The following is a 14,359-nucleotide window of genomic DNA, read 5'->3' on the forward strand; positions in this document are numbered from 1 at the left end:
CCTCTTCTCGCTCTCTGTGTGAAGCAGCGCTGTGATAAAGCGTTCAGAGATAAGGCCTTTCAAGTCGACAAGCTCCATACTGACAAGAGCCCCCGCCCGCCCCCGCCGCTCCTCCACCACGGACCCCAACAGACGGGCAGCTGGTTCAAGTCAGCGTTTGAAGCCTGTTAACACAGGCAGCTTGAAGTTTGTGTAATATTAACTTTACTCTTGTGTTGTTCTTGTTCTCACCCAGTAATGGTCGTGTCGGTCTCATGCACCAGAGGGATGGAGAAATCCAAAGTGTTGTCGGAGAGTTTGTGCTCGGGATTGGCACTGAAAACAATAAAAGAAGTTTGAAAGTCAATTCAGGATTACATTCCACAAACACAGACGTTTCGCACATTTATGGAGGTGAATCATTTGACTGGTAAAACAGTTTTAGACAAACCTTTTAGCTTGAACCAAGAATTGCAACGTCTCATTTTCCCCGGAGAGCTGACTGGTATCAAAGATCACCGCGAAGTGGTACTAGAAAGAAACGGACAGAGTGTTCACTGAACGGATTCTCAACCATGAATCTGTTTGTTTTTTTAAATAATCAAAGGTCTTCTTCAGGTGATCGTTTTTAAACTTCCAGAAGAAGACCTCAGGTCAAAACATTGTGAATAAATGAACAACTTTATTTTGAAGGACAAAAAAAGTAACAGTGTCTGAAAAGGAGTAGGAGGAAGTAAAACTTATATATCCTCATCCTCACCCTCAAAGCCCTCCATAACCTGGCTCCTCCCCCCTACCTGTCAGAGCTCCTCCCCCCTACCTGTCTGAGCTCCTGCACCCAGGCTCGAAGGTCTGCTGATGCAAACCTGGGGCCTTCTCATTTGCCGCTCCTACCCTCTGGAACTCACTCCCAAAAAACATCAGAGACCCCCCCCCCCCCCCCCCCCCCCCCCCATTATCTCTTTGTTGTATTTCTTTGTTGTGTTGTTATTCCTTGTTAAGCGTCTTTGAGTCCACTTGTTGTCATAACCCCTGCACCCCTGAAACGTTGCCCTGAAAGTGAATTATTTCTTGCTTCAAACATGATTATTGCAGTTTTAATTTCCTGTGACCTCGTGTACTTTCCTGATCGCTCTCTTTTTGAAGTATGCATAATGGCTGTAAGTTGTGTTTGAATGTGATGAAATAAAACTTTTTGTTGCGCCTGAGCGAGTGTGCGGGGCATATCTTCTCCCTCAGTCTGCTGTTTTTGCAGCTACGTGATGTGTGTATAACTGCCCTCTTTCTCTTTTTTTTAATGTTGCCAACTAGAGCTAACATGCTGCAGCGACCCAAAATGATTTACATGTGGTGATACAGGCTGCAAATTCACAAGGATGCAAATTTAAAAACAAATGCTGAAGACATAATTTGAATAACAGAAATGTGCAGCAAATATAAAATCTTGCAATGCATATACAGTCAGAACAAAGGCTGTGCCTCAGGCCTGCAGGTCGAACTTTCAGCCTGTTTGTGTTTGAGTCACTGCAGCACGTTTGCCCCCCTGAAGACCACCTGAGTTTATCATTAGAGAAAGGTGTGTTTGGTATTGGAGAGCTTTTTTTTTTACTGCATGCAGTTTTGACATTTTTGCAATGAGTTCCATCTTGGTTTTCGAGCTACCTTAGTCTGAGCTCTCATGAAGGGAAATCCCACGCTGCATTTGAGGAAGTCCAAATCGACAAGTCCACAGGAAATGCCCTTCTCTTCCTGCAAAAAAAAAGAGAGATAGACGGAGAGTGAGAGGAGGCCGATAAAGATGGAGACAGACAGACTGGAGACAGAAGTGTGATAGGTGTGGAGACAAAGAGATGAAGACACAGTAGACAGGAAGCAGGGGAACAATCCAACCTGCAAACATTTACCCTGACATCAGAGTTTATTATCAGAAAAAGATTGCTTTGTGTAAAAGAATAGGTTCTTCTAGCATCTTATTGAAGTTGTAAATTAGATTAAAAAGAAGAAAGCCGTGATGGCTCACACACACACATCTTAGCGGGTGGGTAATTGGACAACCTCCAGTCTGTGTGTTTGGAAGCTTGTCTAAACATTACGGAGCTTCACCGGCTGCGCTGTGTAAACACTGCGGCCTTGACCCCGACGAGGAGTAAGAATGCTTTAAAGCGAGAGTTCACCGGGAGGCTGTCGGCTGAGCTTCTTCTTCTGCTGCATGGGAGCATGAAAGAGCGCAGAGATGCTCCACTGTAGAGCTCCTGGGAGGGGGGCTTAATGTAAGTCATACAAAGCGTCAGCGTGCAGGGGCTGCAGCTCTGTGTTTACAACATGTTTCCAAAAAGAGATAAAGAAAAAGAGGTTGCCAAGGCTGACATATTTAAAAGGTGGTATCATGCACTTCTTCTATTCCCCCTTATTCAGCAGATTCCCCGGTGTAAGTCCAAGGGTGTGGCCCAGCCTTCAATCTTCATTAAGTCAGCTTTAAATAAGCAGCTCTGCCCTCTTCGCATGCGGACTGGAGTGTAGCCTTGTAAAGGGGAGGTGGGGGGACCCTGAGCAACAACTGGCAATGATGGAATTTCCTCTGTTTCCTGTAGTCCTCAGTGCTGCTGTGCAAACACCGCCTGTCCCCATGGGGCTGGGCAGGATTTGGGAAGTGGGTCTGTTTACCCATCATTCACCTGGCAGCCCCCCCCGCCCCTCCCCTCCCCTGCTGACAGACAGCAGAGCGCTCAGACATCTGGGGTTAGAGAGATGGAACGACAAACGTCTGTTCTGTCACTTCCTTTCTCCTGCTTACTTTCTCTTTCTGGAGAGCAAACACACACACATGCTGGACTTTCACAAATTGCAGGCCCATAAAAAAAAAATCACCAGGATTGTTTACGCTGCGTTAACCTCGACAGGAGTCGTATGTCACCAGATGAAGACAACACACAGAAGGCCCATTCTCCGCATTTTCTGCACGTCTACGATTCATTTAGCAGACGCTTCTGTCTACAGCGACGTACATCTCTTTACGTCTCCATCCACTTTGGTGTTTTTTAAATCCAGTCAGACTCCGGTGCACCCTTTTTTTCATCACCCTCTCGTTTGCTTTCGACACAGGTGTGAGCGCTTACCTCTCTACCGTTGGCTCTGCTGTGCACCGCTGCACTTCACAGCCAAGAAAAATCAGTGATTTGTGTTTTTTCTTGGTTTCACAACTTCACACATTTTTCAGATGCATTCCTGATTTCTGGGATTTAAAACCACAGCGCTCATTTGTTCCAAGAGTAAAAAAAAACCCAAGAAAGCAGTTAAACACAGAGATCCCTTCACTTCAGAAAAAGCAGTATTATGAGACTTTAGCAGTGCTTATATACACATGAAGCTCTTTACATTTTTAGTTGATTCCACAGATATTGTTACAAAAACGTGGGAAGAAAACAAACACTCTTGAGTTGATATTGTGAATGTGTCAAAGTACACTATGCAGTGACTCTGCTGCTTCGTCTGTCACTTCTGCGTCGCTCTTTTGTTGTCATGTCTTGCCTCCTGAGTTCCCCCATGACAGGGGAAGTCTCCGGCAGTGAGGTGCATGTGTGAACAGGCTAGTGAGGAAGATTTCAGGGGGCGGCCGGCCTGAAAGTTTCAGATATTTTCAGGAGTGCATGTGTGAAAACGGCTATAGAAATGTAACATTATGAACCTCTCCCACAGCTTTGGCCTTTAAAAGAAAAATAACCTGAAACTGAAATATTTCAGAGTTTAAAACAAGAAAACACAGAAGCTGCTGCTTCAGTCTCAGAGTCCCAGAGGAGTGAAGACACTGCTCCTGAAACTAAATCACCTCCACAGCTTCCTGACAGCTTGTGTTGCAGCAAGAACAACAGACCCCGATAACACACCCCGCACTGCACCGCGAGGGGAGTACAAGTTCACGCCTCGCTCGCTCGCTCACTGGAGAGAAAAAAAAGCCTGGAGGGAGAAGATTCAGAGCTGACCTTAACTCTCACTTCATCACGTCGGACTTCTCCAGTAGTAATTAGAAATGTTTCAAGGAGCCTCTTTGTCATCTACTGCTCACTTCCTGCTCCCTTTGTGCAGCAGGCCACCCTGACTTATCAGGTTCCTCTGCAGCAGCTGGTAACCTGATCCATGCTTTAGTTCATTAGATTAGCTCAGAAACTCAAACTGAAACACTGTTTTTCTAATATTTGCCTGCAGCATGTGTTCTGTTTAAATTAAATTTAGGCTTTGTTGGGGGGGTTGTAAATCATGACACAGATTGTGTGCTTTCAGGAGACGCTCTTATCCATCACAGGGGGTGCAAAACCCCCAGCTGGAGGATAAACATGAGGAGGTCAGATAACTTCATGATGGATGCTGTCCCCTCCGGCATGTGAGGAGCTGCTGGAGGGCGGTGCAGGTATCTGACGTGGCGCCTCGTCTCCGGCTGTGAGCAGACCAGCTGGCCCTCTTTGCAAAAAATCCATGACGTGAGCAGAGGCAGAGGTGGAGGCTGTGAAATCCATCCACATGCTTGAGGAGTGTGGACTGGAGGTGAAACTCAAACTCTCAGGTTCAATGTGGGATGGCTGTGGGTAGATATTTCTTTAACAGTGACAGAATGCTTTGAGTTCAGTGGGTGCAAATGAATCCTTGAAAGTTTCTCCAGGATAGTTCTGTTGCTAAATAAAACAAATAGAAAACTCTACAACCTAAAGGGGGATAAAACCTCCCAAAGTGGTATGAGGTCACCTATTCTGATGGGTATTTACCCGATTAGAAGGGCTACTTGAACGTTTTTTGACGTGATTAAAGTGATTTGAACGGCACTTAAGTCGAGCTTGTGGGAATATGAAGTGTGTGTTCTGTTTTTTATCTCATGCACACAGCTCCCAGGACTGGAGAGGCTGTACTGTGTGACAGGTCGGGACGGGGCAGGACATCTGTTTTGCTCCTGCTGCACACTCACAGCTCAGGCACAGTTTTTAAAGATGATCCTGCTCGTCTGTCTTTTTGCACGCCTCACTGTTTAGACTGCACTCCTGATATTTAATCTTCTCCAGTCTTTTTAAAACAAACTGTCGCACAAGAAAAAAAATAATAATTTGGCTGCAGGTGTCATGTCAGTGATTCACTACATCAATACATTTCAGGAAATAAACACCAGCGCTGGAGGAAATAAACAGCAGGTGCTCTGGGAGGTGACGGGAGCAACATACCCGCTGCCAGAAGTTGATGTAGAAAACTTCTCTGGAGAAGTTGAAGTAGATGTTGGTGTCGTAGGCGTCGTCTCCCGTGTTGGAGATGGTCAGATTCAGAGAGACGTTTTTCACTCCTCCCAGGGCCAAATGGTGACCGCTGTGCAGGCTGACGGGGGGGAACCAGAAAATAAAGGGTTTGAGTTTCAGAGACTAAATAGATTTCTTTCTAAAACAGCTGTGGGATGTGAGAGGATGAGCAGCTAGCAAATATTTAGACTCAAATCAAGGACATCAAGTTTGTTTTATTTTGACTTTTTGGAAAAGAGAGGCGTCCTTGAAGGGATAGTTTGGACTTTTTGAAGCAGGGCTCAGTCAGATTTACATCAACACACAGAGTTTGATCTTTAAGTGGATGGATCCAGTTTGGAGAAGTCGCCCCCCCGAGAACAGACAAAGAAGCTAAACTATGAAAAGGCGACGGACAAGGCGAGGAGCAAATGATACTTTAGCCACTTAAGAGGTCAGCTCTAACAAAAAGTTCAATTAATTTAAGTGTTTTTTTTTTATATCAGTACTTGACTTTCCTTTTTTGCCATTATGCTTGTTAACGGCAAACACATCTGTGCTCCTACTCATGCTGAGCGCCGTTTGAAATCAGCTCCAAACTGTGGGATGCTTTCACTGCCAAGAAAAAAATCATGCTTTAACCCTTGGAGTTTTCATTTTTGGGCATTTTTTGGCTTGTTTTTACTTTTCTTTTTTAGATCATTTTGGCTGTGTTTCCATGGTAACGTACTTTTTCATAGAATTTTTAAAGTCTATATTAACCTCAGTACACACTTACTGTAGAGTTCTTGATGCACAGGACTCTGCTGGTCCAAGGTTTCAACACTGACATTAAAAACAAGAAGGGGGATGACAACGTAGAGATCGACGCACTGTCCCGTTGTTGAAGTTACTCCAATTCATCTTAAAATAATCTCGCTTTCTCTGTCCCATAATTATTGTTAATAAATACCTAAACATGTTTGGTAAACTTCCTGCACTCCCTCTTTTTTTTACTATCCAGTTTCGATTATATCAAGTCTAAGAGTTAAGCACACATTTGCATGATTAGGGGGCGTGGCTGAGATAACATCGTGATCGACGCACTGTCTTGTTGTTCAGGTTACTCCACTTAATCTTAAAAGGAGCTAACTGTCTGTGTCTTATAACTGTTCAACCCTTTTGTTAATAAATACTTAGACTAAGAGTAATGCATACATTAGCATAATTAGGGGGCGTGGCTGAGATGACTGACAGCTGGGCTCGTTGTAGGTTTCTGCCAGGAAGCCTCAGCTCAACTTTGCCTCTTTCTTAATTGCTCCAAAGTTAAGCGGAGAAAACTTTACCTAAATGGCGACCACCATTTGTTCGGCTTCAAAACGCCTCTTCAGAAACCAATGGGTGACGTCCATGTTTTATACAGTCTACGGCTTCTTCAAATAAATGCTGTGCTGTTTGCCTTCTACTGCAGAAATCCACAGAGCCCACTTTAAAAACTCAGACCCTTCCCTTTAAAATAGAGTATGATCTTCCTTATAAGGATAAATATAAAAGATTAAGATCCTCTCTTCAGGTCTTTACATAGAAACGGCCGTAACTAGGACAGACATGTGAAGTCTCTAAATGTCCTAAAAGCAAAAAGATACCCAATAAAAAGAGAAAGGGAACTCCCTAAGTATGGAACAACATATGGATATCCTCCAAGCATGCGTCATGGTTCCACCACCCACACCCACGCGGCCTATGACGTCAGCTGGCTTCCTCCGCTCAGCAGAAGAAGAAACAGAGACAGAGAGTTAATCTGTGAAGCGGTGGAGGTGTTTACCCAGAGAGCAGCAGTTTCCCATGAAGCCTCAGGTCTGCGGCGCAGTCGTCCGACAGGCAGTTCTTCTCAAACCAAGTCTGAGGAGGAAGCAGGAGAGTGCACGGTTCATATGACCTCATAATGTTTCATCTACATGACTGACTCTGAGCTCAGACTAGAGGGCAGTGTTGTGTTGTCGGACGACAGATCCAGGAGATTATCAACCAGGAGGACAAATCTGTTCCCCGTCTGATCTCTCTTTGATCAGTCAGAGGACGGTCTTTGGGGTCCGAGGCTGAAAGGAAACTTAAGTCAAGCGGTAAACTTTGGTGTTACGAGGATGACTTTTGAGATAGATGGACGCTGAAGGTGCTGAGAGACGTAAATCCCTGTACCGTTTTTTTCTCATGAAGCTCAGACGGTAGAGGAGCACATGTGGGGCAGGTTAGAGGTGGTCGCAAAGAAAATAAATGAATCCGTCTTTTTTGGATTCCACTCAAGAAAAGCTAACACAGACGATAATAAACCGGTAACCAACACCAAATCATTATAACCTCAATTTGAGCCAGTTTCCTACATTCCTGCTGAGGATAATATTTAGTTCTTGATGAGAAATCGAGGATAAGAATATCAGAGTTTCAATGGACGCAAACTGAAAGTTCAAACTGTCAGATTTTATCAAAATTTGCAGAAATAAAAAAATAAGACAGGTCTGGGAAAATCTTGATTTATCACCATGAACTACACACCTTATTTATTTGACATTAAAGGCTTTATATGCGATTTTTTTGATCCAGCAGATGTCGCCCTTGAGCACCAGCATGAAACCAAAACAACTCGTGCTGCATTGTTGTGTTAGCATGCTAATGCTAGCGATCTTTATTCTGCTCGTATCTTCACACTGCATGTAAATTTACCTGAAATGAGCGTGATCTAGAAACACAGTTAAGCAGTGAGTACAGTATGTTATTCTTCTTTTCTCTAGTCCCTCAATTAAACAACTTTTATACACGAGGGGAGGAGCCAGCCGCCGTCCCGACGATGTAAACAAACTGATGATAGGACTCTGAAAACTCTGAAAACATCACAGACAGTGGGACTCGGGTGTTACACCCATTGTAGACAGTCATGACTCGCAGAGTTATTTTCAGAGGATAGACTTGATTTATATTATATTTAAGAGTGAAAAATCACATATTAACCCTTTAAGACGACTTTTCCTCGCAATTTTCTTCTCCTTAAAAAAAAAAATCAGACAAAAAAAAAAGGATTTTAATGCTAAAAAGTATTTACCTCATTCCTCACTGCGACCTTGTTTCCTTTCCTCCATCGTAGCACGGGCGTGAGCGCAGGCAGATCTCGCTCCTGATGCCCCGTCACAATGTGCTTCCCCAGGCTGTACGCCACCTCGAACGTGATGGGCGTGAACACCTCCTTTACGTCTTTCTGTCGGGAGAAAAAAAACGACAAAGCTGTTGCAGAAAATTTGTCCCACCAATCGACGCTTTGATCATTTCAACCTCAAAGGAATAACAGTCCTGCAGCTGCCTGGGTGATTACGATAATTGAACATCTTTTTCCAATCGACGCTCGGTGCAAAGAGTGATTACTGTGCAGATAATCAGAACTATGATACCGTCTGGATGTGATGGAGTCACTGCAGGGGGTTAGACACAGATAATAAACCACACATCTAGTTTAAAGATCTTTGATACGTCTCCTTAATCAACTTCTTTTTCTCAATTTGCTGAAAGTAATAAAAGCAGAGCCACCGCTGAATTTCTCACAAGGGCGAAAAACATCAACTTTTTTTTTTTCAACCTGCTGGCTCGGCCTCTGAGGGATATCAGAGCTGCGTTTCTGGCGGCTCCGTGTGAGACCACAAGAGAAGTGTTTGAATTGGCATCGAGTTTGGAAACAATGCAGACAGAATGAAAACAGAGCGCTAAATGTGATCAAATCCCAAATCTTCATTAGACGCTGAAAGACCTACTGTACATGGGAAAGGCAGATACTGATGTCTCTTTTTCATCGAGTCAGAGCGGCACTCGACTGCTTGAAGCGTCTGAGTCTGGTCTTTGTGTTTAAAAGCTAGGGTGCGACCGATATAGGATTTTTGAGGCCAATACCGATAACGATATTGGGGAGAGAAAAACTCTGATATATCGGCCGATTTCTTTCTTAGATCTATGTCCGATCTGAAGAAATAGATACACATATTTATTGTGTTGGTCCCTCAAATGCAGTTATCAAACACTTTTAGAAAATATATTTAACGGAGACAAGATGGTCACTCAACTGGGAAGTAACTGAGCATGTACGTGCATCACCGCTCGACACTCTGGAGAGTGATAATGCTGGTTGTGATCCATATAGCGCCCTCTGCTGGTGACAGGGAACTGCTAATGGAATATAATGATACTCAAATGAAATGCTGTTTGACTGGTGAAAAAATCTAGAAATATTGGCGCATATTTGAGATAAAATTGGCCGATACTGATAGTCACTGGATGAGCTAATATCGGCCGGCCGATTAATCGATCAGGCTCTATTAAAAGCTGCAGCTACATCCCAGATGAGCTCCATAAGCAGCATGTGTCCCTTTGTCCAACTGATGTCTACCAACCTGGAGCCAAACCCGCTGAGTAAACACAAAAAGGTTTTCCTGGGGTCACTCGTTCTTTTGCACTTTCTCTCTTTTGTCCATTATCATATCATTTTCCACTGTCCACCCACCCATCCTCTTTCCTCAGGCGGGCACACAGCCATTAGAGGCATCACCAGCAGGGAGAACCCACCCAACTCATCAACAGAGCGAGAGAGGTATAGCAGGAAGCAGCGAACGTTAGTGCAGGACATGAATAGACAAAAACAGGGGGCTCATTTGGAAACGGTGCGGCACACTGATAAAGACAGGGCACACAATAGATGTTTGAAGAGATTTTCTGCAGTTTTGACAGAGAATAGATAAGACTGAAAATTAAATTATTTTATCAGCTGACATCTTAATCTGCTTATTATAGTCTTAATCAATTTATTGTTTCATTTGTTTGCCCCGAGTCCAAACTGTTATCTGCTGGTTTTGTCTGACAAACAGTCCAAACCACAACAGACGACCACATCATAATATAGAGTTAGACTGAAAAAAGAGAGAGTGTGTTTTTACAGCTGTACGAGCTCTGTTGGCTCAAACTTTGCCACACTTGCTTTTAGCTTTATGCTAACACGTTTGCTATGACGACGCTAACACGCCAATGCTAACTTCTGCAAATGTACTGATAAATCAAGGCGAGGCGATGTAAGTTTACAATCATTCATACAAACGTTTGATGTTGTCAGATATTTTATTTTTTACATTGCTGTTGATTGTTTGGATTATTTTGCTTCGGCAACAACGGTTGTAGAGCCCGACCGATTAATCGGACAGCCGATATTGGCCGATATTAGCTTATCCAGTGACTATCAGAATCGGCTACTTTTATCTCAGATATGCGCCGATATTACTCGATTTATTCACCAGTCAAAAAGCATTTCATTTGCGTTTCATTGCATTACACTAGCAGTTCTCTTTCACCAGCAGAGGACGCTATAAAGATTACAACAAACATCATCACTCTGCAGAGTGTTAAGCAGTGATGCACGTACATGCTCAGTTACTTTCCAGTTGAGTGACCATCTTGTCTTCATTAAATATCTTTTCCACAAGTGTTTGATAACTGCATTGGAGGGATCGACACACTAAATGTGTACATTTATCTCTACAGATTGAAGATAGATCTAAGAAAGATATCGACCAATATATATATCGGTCTTGATTTTCCCCCTCCCTAATATCGATATCGGTATCGGCCCCAAAAATCTCATATTGGTCGGGCCCTAAACGGTTGTTGCCACTCATGCCAATAAAGCATCTTGAATTTAAAGATTCAAACAAAGAGCAACTCAAAGTGCGTCACACAATAAGACAATATATTAGAAATATATTTGGTAAAAAGCTCAACAACCACTTTTATTGCTTTAAATGCAAACAACACTGCTGCCTAGAAATATGTCTTTATCCCTTTATAAATCAACTCCTATAAGTGGCAGGTTCTGGACTGTGCAGGGCCTCAAACCCTGAAGGTTGTTTTCCAAAACCCGTCTACTGAGCCTTATTCAATAGGAAATGAAACCGAGGCGTTGTTACAGTCAGCAAAGCTTTAACAACTTATCAAATTGAAGCTCTTTGTTTTAACTCATTCATCCAATGAATCAGCAGATTAATCTCCGTTTGTGATCAGACCTCGTTTGTTGAGTGGAGGTTGGGTCGACCATTTCTGATGCATTCCAGGAAGTCGGGAAATCTTAAAGTTGATTGGCTACATTTCCATGTTAAATCTGTATAAAGCCATTATTCAACGCCAATCATTTTCTCTCTGTCAATCAAAGAATAAGTCAACTGAGAGGTACATATGTGCTTAAAAAAGACAGAATGAACCGCAGAATATCTAGTCCATAATAAGGCTGAGCAGCAGACACGAGAGGTCGACCCCACATCCATCACCGCCCTGCTCTTCACGCCTCATCGCGCTCACAGAGACCGTGTTGTTCCAGCAGTTTGTCGGCTCAGCTGGGAGGTAACATGACACAATGTCGTATAGTCAGTGACGGCGTACAATGTGTGGTACTTTTCAGAGCCCTCGGCCTCAGCGGTCATTAAAGTAGAAAGCTTGCAATGGTCCTTGTCCGCTGGCCTCTGAGTGAACTGACCCCCTGGGAACTGCTCGCGTCTCCAGCCTTCCCAAACTCCCACCGCTTATCTCACATTTTCACGAGCCACGGGAGGATTGGGGGGACATAATGACGTCCTTAATGTGGAGCCCAACTTCTTGCTTTATGCACATAAAAGAAAATAGGCCCTAATGTCTCCATTTATAGTTCGCTGTGGTGGGATTTCCGCGTCTTTTGCAACAGACTGTTTATTATTGTGCACACAGAGGATCACTTTCTGCTTGAAACACACAGGACTGCACCACCACTGCTAATGAACTGGAGAGCTCCCAAGACTCACAGAAAGCTTATAACACAAGTGCCGCAGGCCGCGCAGCTTTTATTATCCTTTGATCAGCGCAGCCAATTGGCCCCACCCGGGGTCCACACCCCCTGGCCCCTGTCACCTTCTCCCGCCTGATCCAGAGTTTGATTCCTGTATTTATGGAACAGAGGAGTTCCTGAGCTCCAGCTGAGAGGGACAAACGGCCCTCGTGTTAACTTGCCTGCTGCTACCTTTTAATTTCATGGAAAGAGACCCAACAACTGTTCCTCACATGCAGCTGAAGCTTGTGACGGGTCGTTTTCTGCTCAAAGGCTTCAGCCGTGTTAATCCTCATTCAAACACAGAGGTCGCAGGGTCGCGGCAGATCGAGAATTTTTTCGGATGTGTGCTATTTAAAGGCCGTTACAATCAGAGTGGACCTTAGGAACAAAAAGGTTGCCTGTTTAGAAATAAAACGTTCTTCCCCTCACACAAAGAAAAGTTGATTTCATGAGCAATAAAACGCCCCCATGCTGATCTAGTCCTGTGAGACCTTCTGTTGCAAGATTACAAACATCACATTCAGTCATCCAAGAAAGTATCTGTAAATGTTTTATATTAAAAAAAACACATCTCCATGATCAATGGGTCCTATTGTTTATCCTTGCAATGTTATTGGACAGAGAAAATGGTTTATAAGTCCGACCATCGGGCCATGACCTCACAGCGCCTGGAAACTTATCTTAAAGCTCCTGTGAGGAGTTTTTAGCTGGCTATGAAACAGACTGAAATAAATTGCCTCTTTATGAGCTTAAAGAGACAATCAGAAAGATGAATGATGATTTCTATATTCGGATGTTTTATGCTTGTAAATGCTGCAGGCAGGTCAGTGTCAGAAGAGGAGATCAACAGCAAGCTGTGAAAACATTTCTTTCTTAAACACTTTCCATGCAAAAGGGTCACAGAGACGGATATGTTTGTCTGTTTAAATCAGCAGGATGAGATTTTTCATTGGAAAATATTAGGTCAGGATCAGCAAAGAGATAAGATGTACCACTTTGTCCACAGGGGGCGCCAAAACCAACAACAACAACAACGAAAAGTTCCAAAACTCTAAGTCAGGATAAGATCTCTTAAGCCTGACTCACACTGCAGGATAATCGGCTGATTTGAGGTCTGATTCTTCCTTCCCGACAATCGAGGGGTCGCTCCCGACTCAAGGCTGCTCGGACCCGATTATCTGTCTAGATTATTTTGTAGTGTAAGTCATATAAAGATCCAATCTTAACGTCCCCGATCTGCTCTGTGATTACAGGGGACGCCCAGATTTACTTCAAAAATGTTTGATATTTAGAATTTCGTCATGATAGGTCTGGCAGAAGTCGAGTGTGACTTCAATCACAGCGAGGGACAAGGGAGGAAAGCAATAACTGTAGTAATGGCGACCGGTGGCAGAACGCAACCCAGACAGGTGCCCTTGACACCCTTGGCTTAAGTCTTCTTTTAAAATGTTCCAAACTAGTTATCTGTTATGATAAACTACCTCCTGTATTTTTTAAATTCCAAGATTTTTAAAATCTGACTCTGCTGGCTTTAAAGAAGACGAAGGGTTATTCACAGTATCCTTAGAGAGGGAAGGGCTGCCAGTGAAAGAGGTAATGTTCCTGCATGGTCTTTTAAAAATAATGGACCAAATCTTGGACATCATCCTGCGGACAAAAAATCACGTATTAATGACTCCGGTCAAAGCAAGCAAAGTCAAGCAGGAAGCGAGTGTTTCCCATCATTTTCGCGCCATACATTTGGAACCTGCAAACATTTGCAGTTTTCATCACAGCACTCGTGATCTTTACGACGACTCCTGATCCAAACTCTCCCTCCCTGAATGCTCGTTCATTTAGTCGGCTCACAGGATGGAGGACAGCCTGCCACTCTGCTTGTTTTTAAAGAAAACAGCTGGGGAATCAAACCTTCACCTCTCTCTGTGGAGCAAGGTTCCTGCCAATATACAATCCCAGTGTTTATGTTCACACTCAGGACCCATTTATTATCCACAGCAGAGCGTTATTCCCACTTCACCGTCCTAATATCTCCCTCTGCTGCGTGTATAACTCTTTCTCATGAATACTTACACAATGGATGCATGTTTTCAGCAACATAAGCACTTCTACTGTTTGAATGAATCCAACCATATTTAAGAGATTTCACCCTGATTGTTGTGTATTTGAGCTCTAGCTTGATTAACCTTCTTAGACAGCAGTTTCAAACTCTTAGGGCGCACTCACCCCGGCCCAGTTTTCCTGTACAGTACGATTCTATCTAAACCTGTTT

At 43.6% G+C, this 14,359-nt stretch overlaps 1 protein-coding gene across 1 annotated transcript in view; it reads right to left on the reverse strand.

The window, feature by feature from the left end:
* itga9 (integrin, alpha 9) overlaps positions 1-14,359 on the reverse strand; it is a 73,813-nt gene that overhangs the window by 17,964 nt on the left and 41,490 nt on the right. Inside the window, exons 16-21 of the mRNA XM_061039519.1 lie at positions 8,308-8,460; positions 7,036-7,112; positions 5,184-5,331; positions 1,642-1,728; positions 431-510; positions 232-315 (exon numbers count right to left, since the gene is read on the reverse strand). Coding sequence (XP_060895502.1) covers positions 232-315; positions 431-510; positions 1,642-1,728; positions 5,184-5,331; positions 7,036-7,112; positions 8,308-8,460 — 629 coding nt within the window. The remainder of the gene's footprint in view (positions 1-231; positions 316-430; positions 511-1,641; positions 1,729-5,183; positions 5,332-7,035; positions 7,113-8,307; positions 8,461-14,359) is intronic.

The sequence above is a fragment of the Labrus mixtus genome, chromosome 6 (assembly GCF_963584025.1).
Source record: "Labrus mixtus chromosome 6, fLabMix1.1, whole genome shotgun sequence".
Lineage (NCBI taxonomy): Eukaryota > Metazoa > Chordata > Actinopteri > Labriformes > Labridae > Labrus > Labrus mixtus.